At 36.5% G+C, this 25023-nt stretch overlaps 1 protein-coding gene across 1 annotated transcript; it reads left to right on the forward strand.

The window, feature by feature from the left end:
- The first annotated feature begins 1792 nt into the window (after positions 1-1792).
- AFP (alpha fetoprotein) lies at positions 1793-21807 on the forward strand. The gene is made up of 15 exons (XM_008052932.2): positions 1793-1919; positions 2683-2734; positions 4054-4174; positions 6797-7008; positions 8148-8280; positions 8848-8945; positions 10422-10551; positions 12573-12787; positions 14742-14874; positions 15663-15760; positions 16319-16457; positions 18093-18316; positions 19446-19578; positions 21264-21318; positions 21651-21807. The coding sequence occupies exons 1-14, from the start codon at positions 1835-1837 to the stop codon at positions 21306-21308; spliced, it is 1818 nt and encodes a 605-aa protein (XP_008051123.1). The 5' UTR covers positions 1793-1834; the 3' UTR covers positions 21309-21318; positions 21651-21807.
- The last annotated feature ends 3216 nt before the right edge of the window (positions 21808-25023 follow it).

Genomic DNA, 25023 nt, shown 5'->3' on the forward strand with positions numbered 1-25023 from the left:
TACTCAGCACATTTGTAAACATTTTATTTTTAAAGTTATATATTGCCCTTTCATCGAACATGTTTTGAAAGAGAGAGAGAATAAAATTCACTTTGTAATCCTAACATCCGGAGAAATTCAGTGTTAAGCTTTGTGGTCCATTATTCCTGTTTTTTATTCAATCTTTTCTTTTCTTTTTTTTTGAGTTGGAGTCTTACTCTGTTGCCCAGGCTGGAGGGCAGTGGCATGCTCATGGCCACCCCAGTGTCCATCTACTGGGCTCTGGCTATTCGTCCGCCTCAGCCTTTCTTTTTTTTTGAAAGGGTGCGGAGGGTGGGGGTGGGGGGAGTAGAGACAAAAATAGGACCATTCTATTTCTATTGCTTTTTTCCCTGTTTTTTACTTAGTAATATATTCTGAGCATATTTTATATCATTAACTATTCCTCCACAAAATTATTTTGCTGGCCATATATTACTCTATTTTATGGATGTAACTAATTTATTTATTTTGAGGCAAGGTCTTATTCTGTCACCCAGGTTGGATTGCAGTGACACGATCATGGCTCACTACAGCCTTGACCTCCTGGACTCAAGTGATCCTCCTGTCTCAGACTCCTTAGTAGCTGGTACTACAGGTATGCACCAATACCCCTACGCTTAGCTAATTATATTTATTATTTTGTAGAGACAAGGTCCCACTATATTGCCCAAGCTGGTCTTGAACCCTTGAACTCAAGCAATTCTCTTTCTTTGGGCTCCCTAAGTGCTGGAATTACAGGAGTGAGCCACCATGCCAGGCTCCCGAATGTACCATATTTATTTATTTCTAGTATTGGTCATTTGGTTGTATATTCTTGCCTTTAGAATAATGAATCACCTGTGAAGCTTTAGAAAATGTTGATGCCTCAAACCCAACTCTGTAGATTCTGATTTAACTTCTCGGGGTTACAGTCTAGGCATTGGGAATTTTAAAAGTTTTCCAAGTGATTCTAATAGGTAGGCAGGATTGAGAACCTTGCAAGTATAATAGTCTAGTACTATCATAGACAGGGAGCATGTGAGGTGAACCATTCTTGGAACCAGGTGGAGTTTATAATGTTATTTAGTATTAATATTATCATCTTGAGATACTAAGTGATTAGTGCAGTTGACCCACTTCACAATAACACATGCAAATTACTTTTCAACAATCAAAATTATCATAGGACTTGGTCCATCAGGGTTCTTTTGGTAAGTGGTCTATGTTAAGCCACGTATAGTATATTAAATACTTAAAAATGTACCATACTGACATACAAATCAGATGAAAAGTATTTTGAGGTAAACTGACAACATAATAAGCAATGTATTCCTGAACAAAGAGTCTGAATTGGTCAGTGTATACAGTACCTGGCATTTGAAGGCATTCAATTGATAGTTTTAAAGAATTAATGCATTAGATGAATTTCATACCAAGTCTGGTGTCTTTTCTTTAGGGCCTCATTAACTTATTAATTTGAAAGCATTTAATTATTCTGCAACTTGGGGGCAAATTGTCTCTTTGACTATTCTGTAGTTTGGGAAGAATATTTCTGTAGTTTGGGAAGAACATTTCCATTGCAAAATGGAATGAATTTGCAAGTTCCCCCCCCCAAAGTGATCTGTGTCCTTGAACGTAAAATGCAAACAAACCCTGTGCTGTTAATTATTGGCAAATTGTCCAATTTCAACCTAAGGAAATACCATAAAGTAGCAGATATACCAACCAAATGTTAATAGTTAACAGGCATTGCCTGAAAAAGGTATATAAGAATTCCAGCATGATTTTCAATATTCTGCTCCCACTATCGCCAGCAGCAAAATAACTAGCAGCCATGAAGTGGGTGGAATCAATTTTTTTAATTTTTCTACTAAGTTTTGCTGAATCCAGAACTCTGCATAGAAATGAATATGGAATAGGTGAGATATTTTGTGCTTTTCTTTTTTGTCTTTTCTCTACATCAAAATTCTTAAAATTTTAAGATTTGCATTTATTTATCTGATTTATTTGTCATATTTATTATACACAGAAAAAATATTGAACTGGTGGATATATTTAAACGTGGCAAACTCGTAACTTTACAAGACGTTTACAAAGTCATGCAGTGCTTAACATGATCAATGAATGGTTTCTATGCTTCATGTTGAATCACTTTTTTGTGTATTATTTAGTTGATTGGTATGCATATGAACCTTGAAAAAATTATATATGTAAACTAGGCCATAATCCTGGTTCTTCATATATAAAATTCTCTCAGATTGGTCAGATAAGTAACATGTTTATCATTAATTCAGAAAAATGGGTCACTGGTTTGAAGAAGTAACACTGTGGTTCACTGGGATATGAATGGCAAACTACAGTATAATTGTGTTCAAAAGGAAGACTTAAATATAGTTTTAGCCATTTTATTTTCAGGCCAATTACAGCACTGTAGTACGGAGAAAACCAAACAATTGGAAGACAACATCGGGATTTTAGGTCTACTATAAACTATACTTTTAACTTGATTTCTTAGTTTTCTCAAATATAACATTAAGATGTTTAGATAAGTGATCCTTAATGTTTTCTTAGTTCTAAAATTGTATAGTCCTAATTTAAATACAAACATTTATATGTAACAACGATTGGTTTCTTGGTTGCGGTTGAAAACACCATGTTTCACAAGTTTATTTTGCTTTCCAGCCTCCATATTGGATTCTTCCCAATGTAAAGAGGAGGTGAATTTAGCTAACCTGTAAGTTTAACTTGTATAAATGCACTTTGCATATGGAGTAATAACATTAGTAGATAATTAAATGAAATTGGGTAGCTCTGTGAGTTTAACAGTACAGAAGAAAATTGGACAATTTCAAGAAAAGTTACATAAACTGAATATCAAATTAATATTGAAGAGGTTGAACTGTTGGCCAATGCTTTAGGTGCTAACTTCTAGATTTCTTGAAATTCCAAAGGGTAAACAAAATCAGATTTTACTTTATTTTATTATTATTATTTTTTGAGTTTGGTCTTACTCTGTCACTCAGACTGAAGGGCAGTGGCATGATCAAGGCTCACCACAATCTTACATTTTTGGACTTAGGTGATCCTTCCGCCTCAGCCTCCTTAGCAACTGGGACTACAGGCATACACCATCACGCGGCTAATTTTTTATTGTTTTTTTTTTGGTAAAGGAAAGGCCTAGCTGCCCAGGTTGGTCTGAAACTCCTGGGCTCAAGCAATCCTCCTGCCTCTGCCTCCCAAACTGCTGAGGTTACAGGCCTGAGCCACGGTGCCTAACCCAAATCAGATTTTAGAAACTGAAGATTAGTGCCTGATTTATAAATTAAGTATTTTTTTCTCATCAATACCAAATAGAATGGTGCCACAATGTTCTTTATTATGTAGACTATTTAAATCTTAGTGGCAAATCATAAGAGGTAAAATATTTTAAGCAGCCTCAGAACACAAGATTCAAGGTACACAAGCAAGAAACAAACAAACAAACAATTATTTGTGGAGAGTATGTTGGTATCTTGAAAACTATCTTTCCATTCCATGGTTTTGCAATTTCTAATGATAAATTTAAAGTAGTGTGTTGCTGCTACTGCTCGTACACAGCAATCTACACAAGCATGGCTTTGAGTCCATCCATAAGCACTGCCATCTTGGGCCAGACTTTGATCATACTGGAGCAGACAAAGGCAGAGGTTTAATGGCCAATCCTTCTCTTAAATTTAAAAGAAAGTGTACAAACTGTAGATATCCTCAATGATGGCTGCACTGCGGTGAATGGATGACTCCAAAAGGAGGAACCACTCCTATGAATGGGAATCCCACTTAGTTTGACTTTTAACATCTACATGCATATTTGTAGGGAATGAAAACAAGAAAAAGACTAAAATTTCTTTCTACATGGTCAGCACCTAAATTTACATAAATTTTAAAAATCAAAGGTCACCATCACAACAGGTCGCAACATAAACAGAAAACAAAACAAACAAAAACTATACTTGAGAAAAATGAGCTTGATATAAATCAGTTTAAGCATTCATATGTTTTTTGTTGTTGTTTCAGAGCTACTATATTTTATGCTCAGTTTTTTCAAGTAGCCACTTACGAAGAAGTAAGCAAAATGGTGAAAGATGTCTTGACTACAATTAAGAAATCCACTGACAATGGGTGTTTTGAAAATCAGGTGAGTGAATAACACAACAAACAAAAATTTGACCAAAAATTAGCACGCAGAAGAGAAGATACAGGGCTGGTATGAGGAATGCATTCAAATATTTGAAGAACTGGTGTATGAAAGAAGGATGAGACTAATTCTGAATTGCTGGAGAGAGCAGAAGAGAACAGTGGGTGGCAACTGTAAAGAGACAATGGAAGCATGAAGATGAGGAGCTAAAACTCTGAAACAAGGCTATCTGGCTGGCTGTGGGCATATTACCTAACTTCCTTGAGCTTCAGGTTTCTTATCTATGAAATAAGGGATAACAATAACAGCTTCTATTTCAGACTTGTCATGGAGACTAGCATAATAATAGTAGTAGTTAATTTTTATTAAGCACACAATGTGAGACTGACGTTATTCTAGAGTGTTGCATACACATTAATAATCAAAATATTTTATGACACAGAGGACAGCACTGATGAAATCAGAATGTTTCTCCAGTGAGTCAAGAGATTGACTGAGGCTTATTGGCAGGATATCAGCTTTTTTTTTTTAACAAATATTTATTTATTGAATATTTACAATAATCCTAGAATATACAGACAAGGGGAAGAAACTGAGGCACAGAGAGGTTAAGTAGCTTTCCTAAGAGATCCAGCAAATGGCAGAACCAGGATTTAAACTTGGCCATCTGACTCCAGAATGAATGTCTTTAACAGCTTCACTACACAATATACCAGCAGTCCCAACTTTTTTGGCATCAGGGACTGGTTTTGTAAAAGGCAATTTTTTCACAGATGGAGGGGAAAGGGGTAGGGTGGGATGGAGGGAGGGTCTCGATGATTCAAGAGCATAACATTTATTGTGCACTTTATTTCTAGTATTATTACATTGTAATATATAATGTAATTATACAACTCACCATAAAAAAAAAAGAGGAGTGGACAGAAATGGTAAATAAAATAATGGGCGGGCTCCCGCTGATCTGACGGGAGGTGGAGCTCACCCACTGCTCACCTCCTGCTGTGCAGCCAGGTTCCTAACAGGACCTGGAACCAGTCCACGGGTTAGAAACTCCTGCTCTACACTATAGTAAAAGTGGGGCATAGCACATAGGTTTGCCCGGTTTAGAAAACAAACAACAAAACATGATACCCAGTAAAGTTTGAATTTTAGATAAACACTGACTATTTTTTTTTACTATGTGGATGTCCCAATATCCATAAATAGTAATTATTATTGTTTACTTTATCTCAATACAGAAAAAAACTTTATAATGATTAGAGGTATTCAATTATGGAACAAAATGCCCAGAGAATCCTGTCATGGTGGGGTAGTTAAAGAAGTAGCCAAAAGACAATGTGTGTGGAATATTGTAGAGGAAATGCATTTTAAAGACATAAAGTAATTTCCAACTCTGAAATTTATGGTTTAATAAAAATCTCTGTTTATCATCTCTACTTTTGGCTTGTCCTGATAATCTTTTTAAAATGTGTATAAAATGCAAAATACATCCGTATTGCAACTTTATATCCAATTAGAGGTCCAATGTAACGTTAGAGATTGCTGATTTATTATTGCAAATTAAAGGCAGTTTTTAAAATGTAGATTTGGAACTAGAAGTCTTATGTAAGCGTTCCAGGATTCTCTAAACATTACTGTTAACTGTTATAAAAGCTAAGAAAAAAAAAAGACTTCCTGAATGAAACATGTAGTCCTCAGAGGCTTTCTTCAGAATATTGGTGTTGTCATCTGATTTTGATAAAATTAAGTCCCTGAAAAAGGAAGTATGTGCATTTAAGAACATTTTAGCTGTAATTATGACCAATGAAAAAGGCTTCTTTTCAAAATCAATTTTCCAGTTCAAAATTCAATTATTTAAAATCTCCATTTCAAAACATTTTTATTTTTAAGCAAAAATAATATCCAATATTAGATTAATGTCTTGTCATAAGATTGCCACATGAAATGAGTACCAATGTCTGAAACATGGTTTATATAAAAAAGGAAAGCTTATACATCCTGGGGCAAATTACTGGTAATATAAAAGGGAAAATTTTTTTAAAAAATCAAAATTGAGTGTGAGAAACAAAATATTGCATGGCCTTTCTCCTTTTAAACTAAAATAATTTCATCTAATAATTATGCGTATTACTCAAGGTTGGAGACTAAAATTTCATTTCCCCAAGGCAGCAAAAAAAAAACCCCTAAATACATTTGTATGGGAATTTTTTAAATCTATAGCTTTGATTTTAAATATCAGAAAACAGTTTATGTGTTTTATAGAATTTTTAAGTTAATCGTCTTTTGTTAAAAATAAAATCTTTCTTGGCCGGGCTCAGTGGTTCAGCCCGTAATCCCAGCACTTTGGGAGGCCGAGGTAAGTGGATTACCTGAGCCCGCGTGTTTGAGACCAGCCCGGGCAACTTGGCGAGACCTCATCTCTATAATAAATAAAAAATTAACTGGGCGTGGAAGCACGCACCTGTAGTTCCGGCTACTTGGAAGACTGAGGCGGAAGGATCACCAGAGTCCAGCAGGTCGATGCTGGGGTGACTGTGAGTGTGCCACTGCACTCCAACCTAGGCAACGGAGTGAGACTCCAACTCAAAAAAATAAAATAAAATAATAAAATCTTTCTCATAGCTCTTTACCTTTCTGGAAGAAATCTGTCATGAGAAGGAAATTTCTGAAAAGTATGGACTTTCAGACTGCTGCAGCCAAAGTGAAGAGGAAAGGCATAAATGTTTACTTGCACACAAAAAGACAGCTCCAGCATCCATTCCACCCTTTCAAGTTCCAGAACCGGTCACAAGTTGTCAGGCATATAAAGAAGACAGAGAGACATTCATGAACAGGTAAGTATTCAGTTTAAAGGTAGATGAGAACCCCAGAAAAGGAGCAATCCCAAACAGAATTTAGTATTTCTGCAGTTTAAGATGTATTCATATGTGGTGGAACAGAAATAATGCTTGGCATTGCATCTACTGAGGTCTCATGCAAAGTTACTACTTAGTTGTTACTTAACTTTGTTTCCATAGGATGCCAGATGTAGTCTATTCCTCACAACACACCCAGCAGAAGTTCCTTTTGTCTCTTGGAAGACATCTTGTTTTTTTCCCTTTTAATATTTCAATTTTAATTTTTCCAAAAATATATTAGTATTGCACAAAATGACTCTTTCCAGAGCCATATATTGGTGTTGCATGTTCACCAAATTGCCCGAAAAAAAACTTTAGAGATCCAGGCATGGTTAAGATATGTAAGCGTGTTGATGGTTTATTGAACACTTAAGATGTTGCAGAAGCAAGGCTACTTGGTCCATAGGATCAGATAAATGTTCACAAACAACCTTTGAAGTCTTGTTTTCCCCTTCCTCTTCATTCTTCTCATTTTGTCAGTGAGGAAATTAAAACTTAAAAGCTTAAGACAACTGACTGAGGGCACACTGCTAGTACATTCAAACCCAGGTTCCCTGTTTGGAAAGCCTGTATCTAACTCTTTATCTCTTCTGTCTTCCATGTTAATAAGTAAACCAGAGAAATAGAGGACCTGTCCTTAGAATATCTCTGCTCCGGTGACTGCCCAGGTGGATAACTCCATTCTGCATTAACAAGGAAGAAAGAGTTCACCTTTCTGATTTACTTAGCAAAAGTCTAGCCTTGGTCATATTGAAACATATCAGAATAGTCTTATTGAAAAGGACATTTTGATAAGAATCATAGTCAGCATGTCTGTCTGTTTTGTTCTTATGATAGAATCTGGTATCCTCTGTCAGATAATTTTTTTCCTTAAGATCTTTACTGAGAAAAATTGCTAACAGCACTTGAGAAAAAAATGACTATTTCCCCCTAGGAGCATAATAAAGCAAAAGTCAAATGCACTTTTTGTTGTTGTTATCTGAATCTTTTAAAAAAACTTCTAGAGTGCAGCTCCAAACAGCAGTAGTCCTATTTTTAGGTGTTTGTCCATCTTCTGGCTCTGTATTCTTTCACAGATACATCTATGAGGTGGCAAGAAGACATCCCTTCCTGTATGCACCTACACTTCTTGCTTTGGCTGGTCGCTATGACAAAATCATTCCTCCTTGCTGCAAAGCTGACAATGCAGTTGAATGCTTCCAAACAAAGGTATTATATTTGTGTGGTTACCTGAACCAACATTGTAGTCTGGCTATGACTCAAAACCAAACACAATTAAAAATGGAAAGGTGTTTCATGTGGAGAGTATCATTTTCAGAATAGAGCTTATGTTAGAAGTTTGATCTTTGTATGAAAAAAACAGGATTTGATGTTGTGTTTTGATTAATTCATTCAGCCAAGAGTTATTTTACTATGTAGGAAATGAGTTTGGTAAAGAAGAAATGGCAGAGGGAGAGATGATCATATCAATAAAAGAAGTAAGAGGTAAAAGAAAATGGAGAAGAGGAGGAACAGGAGGAGAGAAAGATGAAAGAAGGAGAGAAAGATGAAAGAAACTATGATAATAAATCTGTCTGGCATAGATGCATATACACTAACCTAAAAGAGTAAATGTGTGAATATCGTTCTGCCAAAATTTATGACATTTATAATTTTTAGTAAAAAAGACATATTTTATGGAGATTTATATTTTACCTATTCTGTTGTTTTTCTAATTATTAGTTCTTGTAAAATGAAACATATGCTTTCATGATACCTTGTATCCTCTACATCTAGGCAGCATCGATTACAAAAGAATTAAAAGAAAGCAGCTTGTTAAACGAACACGTATGTGCAGTAATGAAAGATTTTGGACCTCGAACCTCCCAAGCCATGTAAGTTTAAGCTCTATCAAGGGAAAAGGGTCAGATCTACAGAACTACCATTTTGCTATTTGTGTTAATTTTTCTCATTGTTGCTGTTATAGAGAATAAAATCTCCTTTGATGAGGACTAATGGGCTTAGAATCACGAATTCTTTGGATTGGAAGGAAGCTAACAGATCAGTCTGCTGTCTAGCACTCATTGAAGCCTAGTGGAGATAATACTTAGAGAAGACTTTTAAGGTTTATATTATTGACTTGTTCTTCCAGGTCCTTAAATTCTGGCCTGCAATCAAATTATACCTCATTATTAGACTATATTTTTCTAACTCTTCTACAAAATAAGCCAGACTTTGCTGAGTATTGTTTAAAACTTTTGCCTTAACAAGACATTCTTGACATGAATTGTGCTTCCTAATCTGCCATAAGGCCCATTATATCAATTATTACTTCTTTTAAGGCAATCATATTATAATCTAGTGTCAGGAGAAAAGCAAAATTTAAATTACATAACTGGTTTAACTCTTCAACTCTTTTATGATGAAACCTTTCTAGCACAGGAAAATCTCTGAGCTGTAGTAAGTAAACACATTAAGAGTTTATTTATTTGTTTGTTAAATGATTCATTAAGACATGTTGTACACAATGGAGACCTAGATTAAAGTTTTTAATCATATGTCCTAACTACTCTCCAACTCATTTACAAATTTAAAGATTGATTCATGAGCTACTGTACTTAAATTTATCTTGACAATAAAATAGAAATAAGATAGTATTATCATGATTGTATTGATTATTTGCTATCCATAAGTGATTAAAGCTAAATGCTCTAAATTTATAAAGAAAGTTCATCTTCACCTGTAGTGGCAACAATCCCATATGCTTTAGGAACAGTGGTTTCACAAAGAAATCACTTAGAATGTAAGGAAATATGCATAAAACACCAGAATTTTTATTTCTTACTTTCCTTTTTAGCCACAGTACTGCCTTGGCATGATGATATGCCTGAAATATGTAGTGTGCTCCACTTTTTTGTCCCGTTTCATTGATTTGCACATAAGCCTCCCTTCCTGAATTCTCAGAAGTATTTTTTTTTCCCAGTGAAAATCATCCTCATTCTCATGGAATTTTTCATTACTTAATTGTTCATCTTTTTAAATCTTTCTGTCCACTCACAACAATGATCTCAAATGCTCCACATCAGGGATGAACGGCAAAAAAGAATTTTTCTCAATTCTCAAGAAAGATTTTAGGAAAAGATAAATTACTTCTGAACCATTTGTCAGGTGAAGTCACAGCTTACAGAGTTACCGCCTTGAAGGACAGGGCTGGAATTGACAAGACACAAAATACTTTTCTTTTTCTCTTTAAACAACAAGAACATTTCAGTTATTTCTCTTTTACGCTTCAACTATAATAATACTCTATAAACTCTATTTCCTTCTGATAGGTAACAAAGATTGGTCTCTCATTTATTTTTTCCCCTTAGAACTGTTACTAAACTGAGTCAAAAGTTTACTAAAGTCAATTTTACCGAAATCCAGAAACTGGTCCTGGACGTGACCCATGTACACGAGCAGTGCTGCAGAGGAGACGTGCTGGAGTGTCTGCAGGATGGGGTAAAGAGTCTTGTTTCCTTAAAAAAGGTGTATTTCTGCTCTCTTTTCTTTCTTTTTGTCTCATTTTAAAGGGTGAAGGCTGTCTGACTTTAGTGGGTCACAGGGGATGGAAACTAGGTGATTAAGTGAAGTTACAGACATCTTGGTAGAAACTCTTGGGCCATCTTTTGTTGATCCTGACTTTCACTTCAGAAATGTCTCCTTTTGTGAGACCAGGGCTTGTACATTCCTTACTTTGAAAAGAGTTGGGAACCTCTCAGGAGGCCTCCACATAGGGTCTTGTGTGGCAGACTCTTTAGTTTTCATGCATTTATTTTTTCATTCATTTATTCTTTCATTTGACAAATACATATTTAGTGCTTTCTATCTGGTAGCCACTGTGAGAAACACTTGTTATAAAGGCACAAGATGACCTCAAGGAATTTATAGCCTGATAGAGAGGAGACAGCGACTTCCATAGAATTAGGGACTGTCTTTTGGAAACAATGATTTCCATAGAATTAGGGACTGTCTTTTGTTTACTCTTATCTTCATAGGACAAGGCATGGCATATGGAAAGCATCCCATGATAGTTTGTTGAATTTACAAATACAACAAAAAATAGCACACAGGAAACTCTTCCACAAGGTAAAAATCTGGCCCACACCAGAGACAGATGTGAGTAAAGGGCTCTAGGAAAAAAACAAAAAAACTCCAGGAAAAATTCCTTCAATGTGCAGTGTAGTCAGTGGTGATATTTAAGCAATGCAGCATTGGTCTATTTTTGGCTAACCCTAGACTTGTAGCTATTGTGCAAGAGGCTTTTCTATTCCCAAATTACTTTCTTTCTCTGGTCCTCTCTACATATCAAAGAGGTTAAAAATCCAAAGAGGATTAAAATCCAAGAAACCTTAAAATCACGGGCTTTAGATACTCAAATGGTTTGAAAACCAGGACAAGACTATAGTTTCCAGAAGGCTGAGAGTGAAGCTAAAATGCTTATTTCAGCCCATTTCTCGGACAGTTTGCATGAGATGGCCTTGGAAGTAAGCAAGAAGCTGAGGCTACAGGGGAGTCCTGAGGGTGACAATCCCTGAGGAGTTGGGGAAGATGAACTGGAAAGAAGGGACCCGACAGGCACACTGTACTACTTCCCTTGTTTTCTCTTCTAGAAGTATTTATCTGCACCCTAGGGACATCTACAAGAAATTTCATTTTTCTTAGTCTTTAACTGACAATTTTACTGATTTTGAGTAATTTTAAAAAAAAATTGTTTTCTCAATTTTTGGAACGCATAGCCACCCTTTTTCCTTTAAAGTGGAGCAATTAATTTAAGTTTAATATGTAAACTGGATTTTAATAGCTGAATAATGTGTTCTAATTGTCCCTGCTAAGATTATACACAATTTTCAATCCCATGGCAGGGATACATAAGCTCTGCTTCTTTCTGGTCATTTATGTCCACTCCCATTTTATTATCTATAGACTACCCTCTGAAGGTCATATTTGGTTACAGCAGCTTGTTCTGTTAAAGACGGTTATCATTCTCTTGGAGTGGAAAGTTTGCTCTCCATGTCATGACATCAGCTGCAAATGTCTAGTGACAAATTTGGGTACTAATAAAAAGACACATAGCAACACACATTCCGTTTGATTTGAGGGGTACATTTCCCTCATTTTTAAAGTGTTCCTATTAAAATAAAATAGAGTTTAGCTTACAACCATAGAAAGAAGAATTGAACAAACAGGTAAGTGGAAATGAGTGAAGAAAAACAAAAGTGGGGAGAAAGGTAAAAAGTCTTCTTTCCTTCCTTCTTCCTTCCTCCGTTCCTCTCTTTCTCCCTCCTTCTTTCCTTGCTTTTCCCCTCCCTCTTTCTCTCCCTCTCTTCCTTTCCTTCCTTCCTTCCTTCCTTCCTTCCTTCCTTCCTTCCTTCCTTCCTTCCTTCCTTCCTTCCTTCCTTCTTTCCTTCCTTCCAACTAGCTCTTAGGTTCTACATTAAAGAATAAATCTTGAAACTTGTACTTTATTTTTCCTATTACAGGAAAAGATTATATCCTATGTATGTTCTCAACAAGAGTATCTGTCAAGCAAAATAGCAGAGTGTTGCAAATTACCCATACTTGAACTTGGTCAATGTATCATCCACGCAGAAAATGATGAAAAACCTGAAGGTCTATCTCCAAATCTAAACAGGTTTTTAGGAGATAGAGATTTCAACCAATTTACTTCAGGGGAAAAAAATATCTTCTTGGCAAGGTAACGCACTCTTAAATCTATGTAGGTATTAGTAAAGATTATGCGCTGACAGTTCTGTGTTGCTGAAGTGGAGAGATGTCTATGGTTTTTGAACTTAATATGTGAGGATGTTTGGTTAGAATGTTCTGACCCAAAGTAGACTTAGGCAAATAACTAAGGAATAAGGAATGGGATTTGTCTTATAATGGTGATAATGGTGAAGATTTCACCATTGCTATTACTAACTGACTTGCTTATAAAGCTATTTTATTTTATCTCAGTTTCTCTGGAAGCAGACGCAGTGTTATTCTGTATGGATTACTCAAATGGTCACCATTGCACTTTAACATAGGATATGGATATTTTTGTAATAAAAAGGCTCATAACAAAATTATGAACTTCACAGCAACTTGGATGGATTTAGAGTCTATCATACTCAGTCATCTATCACAGAGACAAAGATATGAGTACCTCACGTTCTCACTCCCAAGTAGATCCTGAACATTTATCATAATATTACATGAAAGAGATTGGCAGTTAGTGAGTCACTGCCAGGGGAGGGGAGGGGCACATTACATCAGTAAGGATACCTAATCCCAAATCAGGCGAAGTAAGGATCAATGGGAGGACCAAACTTCACCTGTATGATGACCTCTTACATACCTAACCTTGAATTGTACACCACATCTTTACTATAAAAAAGGGGCTCATGATTGAGAATGTGCTCTTTTGCTATGCATGTTAAACCACTTTTCCCAAGAATATAGCCCAATAGCTAATGCTAGATAGATCACCTTTTATTGGAACAGCTTATTTGCTATTTATTGAATAAATATCTTATAGTTTTTAAGAAATTCAAAACATGTTTAGAGACATTTGCAATACAGTAATTTGTAATAGTATAATTGAAATGTCATGTTCTCATTCTATTTGCCTTTAAGGGAAGCAAGCAATCAAGTTAATACATTTTCCTTTATTGTACAGTGTGTAACTATGAACACTATTTATTAGAGGAGGGATTTGTGCAGCTCTTAGGACATTAACGCTTCATAATTTCCAAGGGTCTTTCTAAATTTAAGAGTCTGATTCTAATGTAGAAATGAAAATAAGGGCCCAATTTTCTTTGTAATATTCCCTGAGGATATTATTTTATTGTTACATTAAAATTAAACATTCACACATTGTCTGCACTGCCAAATAAAATTATGTAAACTATAGCAAAGTTCAGATTTAAGAGACACATATTTACAATGTATTGGTGGCAAACTAATTCTACAATCTGGGAATGCAATTAGTGAATTTGAGAATTATCTTTAAGCTTCCACATGCAAACATATCTTAAGACAATTGTTGGTTTAATAGAAGCAGTTCTTCAATTGCAAAGGTTCTTTGCAGTAGAAATTTTCTTAGCCAAGATTGATTTCCCCCCAGATCCTTCTGAACAGCTGATGTCTTCTGCTATCGGCTGATCAGAGACTTTTTTGACCACACTATATGAGTGGCCTCTTCACCTTCGGTGGTACCCCTTTTCCTCTTTTCAGTCTTTTGAAATTTCTTTTCACTGATTTATCACCTGAAATGAGATGTCCTATTTCTTGTTTAATTCTTTCTGTCTCCCTATAATGTAAACTTTTGAGAGGACAGGCGTTTTATCTTACATGTCATTGACTTCTTTCTGCTTAAAGCAATGCTAACATAGAGTAGGCACTGGAAAAGTGTTTGGTGAATTAAAGAATATAAAGTCCACAACTGAAAGCCAAAATGAGAAATGCAAAAGCCAATAAAGGACAATCTGAGGAATCATCTCTTTATCAACAGCTTTGCCATTCATAGAATTCAAATCATATTGGATCTCCAGGTTGATTTATTTGAATTTTAACTTCTACAAGCCATACTATACAGGAATAATTAGGGAAGTGATGGCTTCATTTTGTCTCTTAGCTCCAATAACTTACATTTTTTCCATATATTTCAGTTTTGTTCATGAATATTCAAGAAGACATCCTCAGCTTGCTGTCCCAGTAATTCTAAGAGTTGCTAAAGGATACCAGGAGTTATTGGAGAAGTGTTTCCAGTCTGAAAACCCTCTCCAATGCCAAGATAAAGGAGTAAGTTACTCTAGAATTTTAGGGGAATCTAAACACTAGATCGATATTATTCATTAAAAATGCTAGTTGTTTGAAAGCATCTAGTTGTTAACTAGTAGCTAGCTAGTTATATCCATTAACTAGGTATCTCAGTATTGAGTAATTATTAACTAGTAGTCTGAAACTAGTGGCTTACTTTACAAATAAAAATGTTAACCAAATGTTCTTTGATGCACAAAAAAGGTAGCATCATTTTCGGCAGCTTCAGAAAGGCAAAAATTTTATTTTTTAAAATTTCAGAGTTGTAGGGCACAGGTGGGGATTTACGACTTAAATAGGTTGCATGCAGGTAAATTTTGAGCTTCTAGTGGGCCCTCTCTTCCCCTGATAGTGGACCTGGTACCCAGTGTATTGTCACGTACCCACCACCCTTCTCCTCCCCCCTTCTCCCTCCTCTCTCCCTCCCCTAGCAGTGTCTATCTGCTGTCTGCCAATCTTACCCTTGTGGTCGTGTGACTAGTGTTCAGAGAAGGCAAGAATTTTATACAGAAAGAACTACAACCTTTTATCCAAAGATTAAGTTTTGCCATTGAATAATTTTGTCATTAATAAAATTTTAAACTTAATCTCCCTAAAGTCCATTTGCTTCAGTTCTCAAAATTCATCCTTTGTCATCTTTAATATTTTAAAAAACCTCAAAGAGTTTTTTCTAAGATTGGTTTTATAATGGAATACAATATTTTATTTGTATATATAAAGTTATGTGTCCAGGAAAAGAAAAAAGTATATACATATATTTGTATTTTCAGGAGAAAGAATTACAGAAATACATCCAGGAGAGCCAAGCGCTGGCAAAGCGAAGCTGTGGTCTCTTCCAGAAATTAGGAGAATACTACTTACAAAATGCGTATGTTTTTGTAAACAATATTTCTTAGAGATTTAAAGTTATTAACAGGTAAGGAAAATAAGAATTCAAACTACTGAACCCATGGCTACTCTAATTTCAGTTAATCTGGAAGTCAATGCAATCTGATTACCCAGTTTCCTGGAAGAGAAGGTAGCCGTCCCTATTCCCCTCTTGGAGGAAGCAACAAGAATGGCCTTGTGAAGTCTGATCCGGGCACTGGCTTTTGGTTCCTCATACTGTATAGATTTTTTGCAGTAATGATATCCATTTTGCTATAGTCTGTCGTAGTTAAAACACCAAAAGTTCAGGTTTAAAGTCAGTGAAGCTCTGAGATGGGGCATGAGAGCGAGCCCTTCTTTCCCATTGTGGTATGTTGGTATCCTAGGAGTATAAGAAGTGCTTGTTAGTCTCAAAAGTTGGCCCAAATACCATGTGGACACAACAAATAAGCTGACTTCATGTCTTCTGACAACAGAAGAGAGTCTTTGAGAAGGAGCCAGGAGGCTAAAAACTCATGAATAACTCAATAGGACTTGGTTTAAAAAATGCTTCTTTCAGGTTTCTTGTGGCTTACACAAAGAAGGCTCCACAGCTGACATCATCTGAACTGATAGCCTTCACCAGAAAAATGGCTGCCGCGGGGGCCACTTGTTGCCAACTCAGTGATGACAAATTACTGGCCTGTGGTGAGGGAGCGGTGAGTGTCTGCTCTGCTTGGTCCCATCTCATTACTGCCCTGTCTGACTTGAAATAGCCTCATGATTCTCCTCTAAGAGAAATGCTAAAAAACAATGTGAAGCCGACTTTGAGGGGCTTGTTTGATTAGTTATAATGGGGGAGGGTGTGAGATCTCAGCTCTGAACGGGTGGCATGTGGCCAGTGTTCCTGTCCTTCTGGCTGGTGAAAGTGCAGCCAGTTTATCCAACAATGTATGAGCAGACTTTATGTATAGGAAAGAGAATGACTGACTTGTCATTCAACTCATAATTTTTCTTTTTTTGTTCACTAGATACTTATTTTAATGTTAAAATATCTTCATCTTTGATCGATTGAAATTAGTCATTTTATGTTAGCCATACTTATATTTCTGCCTTTTGTAGTATAATGTTATTATTGTGACATCAGGGATAATTGGTTCTCTTTAACAAGGTATAGGGTACAGCACAGGGTAAGCTCTATGTTATAAGTAGTAAAATGACTTTTCAGTCAGTCATTTATATATAATCATCTTTATTTCATAAAGTCACTAGTGCCATGTGTATGCTTACAGGTTGATTTTTTTTTCCTTAAAGTCATTGTGGCAAAAAACAATTGTATATCTGTTTTATTTGTTTTCCTCTTGGTGATGATGACAAGTTACTTTCTAGTTAGTCTTCATGTGGTGGAATTTTCTTGTCATTAAACATCACCTGAATTGTTTGCTGAATTCCACATGCTGGGAGGCTGCAGGGATGCTGGATGGTGCAATGGTCAGGAGTGCAGCTTCTAGTGGCCTCCCTCCCGAAGTCCATCCCACCTTCACCATTTGTGAGTTGCACCACTGTGGGAAAGCTACTTCTATCACTAAGCTTGAACTTTTCCGTCTGACATTTGAGCATAAAAATTATATCACTCTCATAGGACAGCTGTCTTTGACAAGGTGGTCTACATAACTCAGGTAGCACTAGCCAGGTAAACGACATGAAAACAGAACATGGCAGCCCTTATTACAAGCTATTGCTAAGCGATGAAGAAATAGCTCCACAGGTGAAAGGTAGGAGGATTCTTCATTAGGAAAGGCTTAAAGACACATACACATTGGTCCTATTTCTTTTCAATTAGGATTGTATATTAGCTATATGTATGTGTGAGTGTGTGTGTATGTGTGCGCGTGTATGTGCGCACCAGTAGGTATATGAATTTGAATAAAGGGGCTAGGTTTGTACTATTCTAATCCCCAGAAAGTGATTATCTGGATCTCAAAAGTAAAATGGAAAACTCAACCAGATATACATGAGAAACTTTAGGGCAGATTTTTTCCCCCTTTTGCAAGTATATATGTAACTGGAAGCATGTTTCAAGTAGCTGGTACAATTAGCTAAAGGGACTGTCCCTAACATTACATATGGAATATCAGCCACTGAATGCTAAGGTTTATCCCAAGCAAATGGGTAAACACTGGAATTTACAATATGGCGTTACATCATCCCACATGGACAGCAAGTTTTCCTGTAATAGTAATTATAAGTTGCTGGACATTAGAAATTATTGCAACGGTGTTTTGGAAACCTGAACCACCTTTGTGGCTAATACCCAATCTCCTTGCTTTCTTCTTTCTCATCCTACTAACCAGGCTGACCTTATCCTTGGACAATTATGTATCAGACATGCAGCGACCCCTGTCAACCCTGGTGTTGGCCAGTGCTGCACTTCTTCGTATGCGAACAGGAGGCCATGCTTCAGCAGCTTGGTGGTGGATGAAACATACGTTCCTCCTTCATTCTCTGCTGACAAGTTCATCTTCCATAAGGATCTGTGCCAAGCTCAGGGTGTAGCACTACAAACAATGAAACAAGAGTAAGAAGTTGTTATTTGCTAGCATGGAGAAGACCGAAAACACCAAGGAGTAGTTAGGACTTCTACCTCACATACCTATCACTCTGGAGCTCACTAATAAAACATTATTATCCCCAAAGCACTTAAAGTGCCTTTCAAAATAATTTCCTCTTGATGTCTTCACAGCCTCATTAGAAAGTAGGTTTGGAAAAATTCACGAAGGTGGACAATTTCCTGTTTATAAAAATGATCTCCGTTATAATTGTTGCGGTGATGCATTTTAAGGGTGAGGAAAAATTGGTTATGTATTTTGAGGAATTATGGTATATTTTTTGCAGTAAGTCTGAATATTTTCATTCCAAGTACAGGAAACATATCATTGAATCTTTTTTACATTCTTTACACTTTGAAAGAATAGCCATAATATTTGATTCAGTCATGCAGTATGAGTATTGAGAAATGACATGAACATTTCCATTCATTGTGGGAGTTATTCCCTGATGGTGATGGTAATGCAAGTCAAAGTTATGGTCTGTAAACTCCCACGTTGTTTTAATATCCATTTGCTTTGTAAGTGGTCTTTTGTCATTGGAAAACCCATTCTTCCCTTCTTTTCTTCTCTCACAATCTATTTCAAGGTACAATAAGAATGCTGCCTCTCCTTGCAAGCTTTCCCTTTGGCCCAGTTGACAGTAATTCCAAAAGGAAAGCATTGCTACCTGAGCAGAGCAGGCAATTAGTGCTTCCAGTCCCCAGATATGAGTATGGTAACTGTGCATAGCAGGGTTTGGAAATATGGGCTTTTTAGTGTGGGTACAACACACATTAGAAGAGAGGACAGGAAAGAATGTTCTAGGTAAGTAAAAAAAGGCTGCCTTTCACTGCATGTGAATGTGGTGGAAGTATAAAATAGTGTTTCGTCTAAAACTCTCACAACTCCAGGCCAGTGGGACACTTGGTGAGTTTTCAGCCTTAGTCTTTCTAATGAAAATACTGGACAGTGTGTGTGTGGTAAGTCTGGTGATGGGTTGATGCAGTGAGAGTTAAGGGTGAGGGTAGCTAGGCTCTGAGAACACTCTACTAGGAAGACTTTAGACAAATACATTGCATAACAGACTTCTTTCGTATTTTGTTTTGTTTTAAATCATAGGTTTCTCATTAACCTTGTGAAGCAAAAACCACAAATAACAGAGGAACAACTTGAGGCTGTCATCACAGATTTCTCAAGCCTGTTGGAGAAATGCTGCCAAGGTCAGGAGCAGGAAGTCTGCTTTGCTGAAGAGGTATGCACAGCTCATTCGACTCTCAGAATACTTGATATGGAATTTTTTTTTTTGTGGTAAATAATAAAAAGAATACCCTACAAATCTATAACTTTAAAATCATGTCACCGGGCGTGGTGGCTCACGCCTGTAATCCCAGCACTTTGGGAGGCCGAGGCGAGAGGATTACCTGAGTCCAGGGGTTTGAGACCAGCCTGGGAAACTTGTTGAGACTTAGTATCTACAATAAATAACAACAACAACAGTAACAAAAATTAGCCAGGTGTAGTGGCGCTTGCCTGTGGTTCTAGCTACTTGGAAGGCTGAGGTGGAAGGATCCCCTGAGCCTAGAAGGTTAAGGTTGCGGTGGCCTTGAGTGTGCCACTACACTCCAGCCGGTGATAGCATGAGACTCCAACTTGAAAAAAAAAGGGGAGGGGAAAAAAAGGAAAAAAAATCATTTTAAAAGATTTGAATTTCATTTAGAAATGGAAACATTTTATGAGTTTTAAAAAAAATTTCATTTTTTTCCTCACTGAATTTTAGGAAGAATTATAATTTAAAAATATACGAAGAGAATTAGTAATTTTGATTTGTTTCCTAGTAAGGAAAACTATAAAGTAAATATATTGATAATTCATGTCAATTTAGACAATTTCTGGCCTAAAATTTATCAATTAAGTTAAGTAGATTAAAGGAATTTAATGACAAATTAATTGTATAAACAAGATATTGGAAGAATATCCACAGAAAATGTTTTGACCATTTTTAGGAGCATGGGTTTTTATATCAACAGAGTAGTAATTGGGAATATTTTATTTCAATTACTAAGCAATTTTAATTGAATTTGTAATTAACTAGATATTAAAAAACTGGAGAATTTTACCTAGTATTTTAAAAATTATTTTTTCCAACTTTATTGAGTCATGATTGACAATAAAAATTGTAAATATTTAGGATGTACATATGATGCTTTGATATATGTATGCATTGTGAAATGATTACCACAATCAAGCAAACTGGCTACATTTCATAAATATTTGGTTTGTATTACTGAATATATTTGAAAATTACTGTATTTTAAAACGATACTTTGTAATTCAGTCTTTTGGTCATTTTTATCTAACACATGACATAAAAGTCTGGATGCTTTCTCTGTGCAAACTCTAAAGACAAGTAATATTTAGAGGTGTAGAGTTTTCCTACAAATAGTATAATTAGGTGTGTTTGAGTGTGTGCACTCATCAGCATATGTCTGTGTTTTTGGTGGGGTCAGGTGGGGGCAGGACACATAACCAAATCAGATTTGATGTAAGTCATTTCTGACAAATATGACACAAAAAGACTCATATCCTCTAATTTGAGAGGACATTCATTTAGATATAGAGAACATTAGCCAATGGTAGCAGTGCTCTCTGTGCAAGCCTTTTAGTTTCTATTGACTTGTGGTTTGTAGAAGAGAGGGATATTTAGGCAAATATTTAGAAATTGTCAGGAAAAAAATCTGCTTTTGATGTGAATGACTATTTTTTCTTCTCTGGCTTCTACTGTCCCAGATTGTTGGTATCAGAGATGCATTTATTTATTTTTAACTCAGATAATCTACAAACCTGTGAATTTACCCTGGATTGTGGAGCGTGAACTGCAAGACTGGCGCAATCATTCTTTTCTTTATCTGATTATTTTTATCTGTCCTTAATTTTCAGGGTCCAAAACTGATTTCAAAAACTCGTGCTGCTTTGAGAGTTTAAATTACTTCAGGTAACAAAAAAATTCAGACAAGGTTGACCATAATGTTGATTCTCTCCAAAGAGTAATCCATAATGATACAGATCCTAAAAAGTATCATTAATTTTCTTAAAAATAATGCAATTAATAAAAAAGTTTATTTCAAAAACAGTCAAACAAAATTATGCACCCAATGTTAAATTAGTGACTATCAAATAATGCAAATTGCTTTTTGGTTGTCTCTTCAGAATACCTTCTGAAGATCTTATGTATTTAATGTTTCCCTGATATAAAATAATAGAACCAGTTACCTTTGGCACCAGCTCATTTAATTTATATTTAATATATTTTTGTTCATATTACAGGGGGAAGAGAAGACAAAATGAATCTTCATGGTCTGTTGTGAACTTTTCCCTTCAATTGTAACTGATTGAATACTTTTTATGAATTAATGAACTGATGAAAACTTTTATGTGAAATTTCCCTATTTTAGAAATAAAGTATCTCCAAATACTCCATTTTTCATAGTTTGCTTATTTATGAAAAAATATAGATAACTCATTTAAATAGTTTTGTATGCCATTGTCTGAAACAGATTATGTTAAAAAAAGCATTTAATATTGGTTATGATAGGAGGTTAAGTCAACCAAGGATAGATTAACAACGTTAAATCACTTGGGGGACTGAAAAAACATTCCCAAGTTAAGCACTGTTTGATGCTGCCGGGGCACGTGTGTATTAAATGACCACTTAAGTTTTCTAACAGTTAATCTGGAGATGAGAAAAGAAATTACTATGCTTCTATAGGATCCATGAAAATTTAATAGCTACTTTTTTTCTCAATCTTTTTAAGTTCTTTGATCACACACATTTAAAAACATAAGTGCACTGTAGTTGTTTTGATATAAAGTTATTAACATTTACATCGGTTAAGTTTTTATTTCACAAATGTTAACCGAGCGGTCACTGGGTACCAGGCCCTGTTCTGGGTCCAGGGACTGTTCTCCAATTGCTTCAGTAGAGACAGAAGCAACAAAATAGCAATGCCACAAATTAGGACCCTGATAGAGGTGACCATAGATTGTTGAGGGAACAAACAGGTGGGTGAGACCAGTTCTGACTGGAAAAGTGCCATAAACATTTAAGAAGAGGCCTAGAAAATGAGTTGGGTACTCACCCCCTCAAGCAAAGGAGAGGACCATTTTATGAAAGAAGATAATGTGGTCAGAGGTACTGGGTGTGACAAAGCATGATGCGGGGTTTTAGAGGAGCAGAGGGTGGGCATGAAGGGTATAGACATGAAATATCAGTTAAGAAATGAAAGTGATGTAGGTAGGTCCAAGGCAGATTCTCAGGGGCTTTATTCTAGAGTGGTTGGACAATATCTTATGAGGAACTAGCACCAAGATGACATCTAAGCAGAGGAATGCCATCAGCGGTTGGTTTTTAGGAAGATAATTCATGAGCTAAAGCGGATGAGGAGTGGGAAAAATAGTAGCGAGGGGCACAGTCAGAAAGCGCTGGCCAAAAGACCAGGCTGCTATTAGGGAAGCTGTCTATTGTATTAGTTTAGAACAAAAATCTCAACATTGCGTTCGTGCTTTGGTCTGTGCTCCAGGAGAAAATAATTGCTCTAGAGTAATACAATGAGCTTTCAGTTCTAACTGAATTGCTTTTTGTTTTCTTGAATTGGGGTCTTACTTTATCACCCAGGCTGGAGTACAGCGGCACGATTATGGTTCACGTAGCCTCAACCTCCTGGGCTCAGGTGATCTTTCCACCTCAGCCTGAGTAACTGGGACTACAGGTGTGTGCCACACACTTGGCTAATATTTTAATTTGTTGTAGAGACAAAGTCTTGTTATGTTGCTCAGGCTGGTCTCAAACTCCTGGGCTCAAGCAATCCTCACACCTCAGCCGCCCAAAGTGCTGGGATTACAGGCGTGAGTGCCTGCCCTTCAATTGCTTTCTACTTTACATTTTTCTTTCAATCCTATTGCAACACTTGTGGACTGTGGATTTTGGTACAGTTCTAAAAGGCACTAATTCAGATATCACAATAAAATAAAATAAAATCCAAGATAAAATTATTAAATAGGAAAACTAGTTTTTCATTTTTAAGAGGAAAGTTCAGTGAAGATAGGACTCAGGGAAATTTATGAGCCAAATGATATTTCATTGAAATGTAGAAAGAAATATATAAAGAAAAAAATGGAAAGCACAAGAAAAAATGGATACAAATTCAAGTAAGTTGGAGATTTTAAAGCATCTCTACTTCTTTGACAGAACAAGTCAGACAAATAACAGATTCAGGGTATAATCATGCTCTAATCATGATCACTAGTGATATCTATACTACAAAATCCAGTGGTCAATTCTTAAGAAGATTAGTAATTTTGATTTACTTCCTAGTAAGCTATGAAGTACATAAATAATTGATGATAATTAAGACAGTAGTGGATTTGACCCCAAAAGCACAGACAATAAAAGCATAAGCAGACAAAGGGGAATGCATCAAAATATACATGTTCTGCACAGAAAAAAACAGAACAAAATAAAAAGACAACTTATGTATGGGGAGAAAACATTTGCAACAGTACATCTGATAAAGGGTGAATATCCAGCATATATGAGGAACTCAGTTCAACAGAAAGGAAACAAATACTCAATTAAACATTGGCAAAGAACCTGAATAGACATTTCTCAAAAGAGGACAAATGACCAACAGATATGTGGGAAAAAATGCTCAACATTGCTGATCGTCGGGGAAACAAAAATTAAAACCACAATGAGATATCACCTCCTACCTGGTAGGATGACTATAATAAAACAAGACAAAAAATAAGTGTTGGTGGGGCTGGGGAGAGCTAAAGCGGATGAGGAGTGGCTACTGGTTCCTGGGGAGAAAAGGGTATGGAGAACAGCATGGAGGTTCCTCAAGAAACTAAAAATAGAATTAATTACGCTGTGATTCAGCGATGCCTCTTCTGGTAGATATGTAAAGGACACAAAAGAATTATGTTGAAAGGAATATCTTCCCTTCCATACTCCTTGCAGCACTGTTCACAATAACCAAGAAATGGAAACAACCTAAGTGTTGATCTTTATATGAATGGATAAAGAAATTCTGATTATGCTATTTGATGGAATACTATTCAGCCTTAAAAAAGAATATGCTGTCATTTGAGACAACCTGAATGGACCCAAAAGACACGCTAAGTGGAATAAGCCTGGCCTTTTGCCTCTGGGCTTCCCTGGGACCAGTGGCCACCCCATCAAGGGCCTGGGGCCTCAGGCTCAGCTGACCACCATGGGTTCTGTGTCCAACTCCACAGTTTGCAGGAGGCTGGGCCAAGGTGGTGGCAGCAGCGCTCCGGGAGGTGGCCAGGCGGCAGATCACCTGCAGCGGCTGCAAGACACTGGGGTGGCACCTGGTAAGTGGTTCAACATGCATCTGGGGTTAGGTTTCCTGTCCATGACCACTGTGCAGATGTCTTTGCGAACAGAGTAAGTTACACACATAAGCCTGGAGGCAGGCAGGGCTGTGGAGTTTACCTTTTTGTTGGGGTGGGGGGACGTTTACTAAAATAATTTTTCTTTTCTTTTTTTTTTGAGTTGAAGTCTCACTCTCTCGCCCAGACTGGAGTGCAGTGGCACGCTCCCGGCCACTGCAGCCTGGACCTGCTGGACTCCGGCAATCCTTCTGCCTCAGCCTTCCAAGTAGCTGAAACTACAGGT

Source organism: Carlito syrichta, unplaced genomic scaffold (genome assembly GCF_000164805.1).
Source record: "Carlito syrichta isolate Samal-C Ts95f unplaced genomic scaffold, Tarsius_syrichta-2.0.1 Scaffold287690, whole genome shotgun sequence".
Classification (NCBI taxonomy): Eukaryota; Metazoa; Chordata; class Mammalia; order Primates; family Tarsiidae; genus Carlito; species Carlito syrichta.

Coding starts and splice junctions, on each gene's coding strand:
- AFP (XM_008052932.2), top strand. CDS start 1,835: ATGAAGTGGGTGGAATCAATTTTTTTAATTTTTCTACTAAGTTTTGCT. Junction 8,946..10,421: donor CCTCGAACCTCCCAAGCCAT/GTAAGTTTAAGC, acceptor TTTTCCCCTTAG/AACTGTTACTAAACTGAGTC. Junction 12,788..14,741: donor AAAAATATCTTCTTGGCAAG/GTAACGCACTCT, acceptor CATATATTTCAG/TTTTGTTCATGAATATTCAA.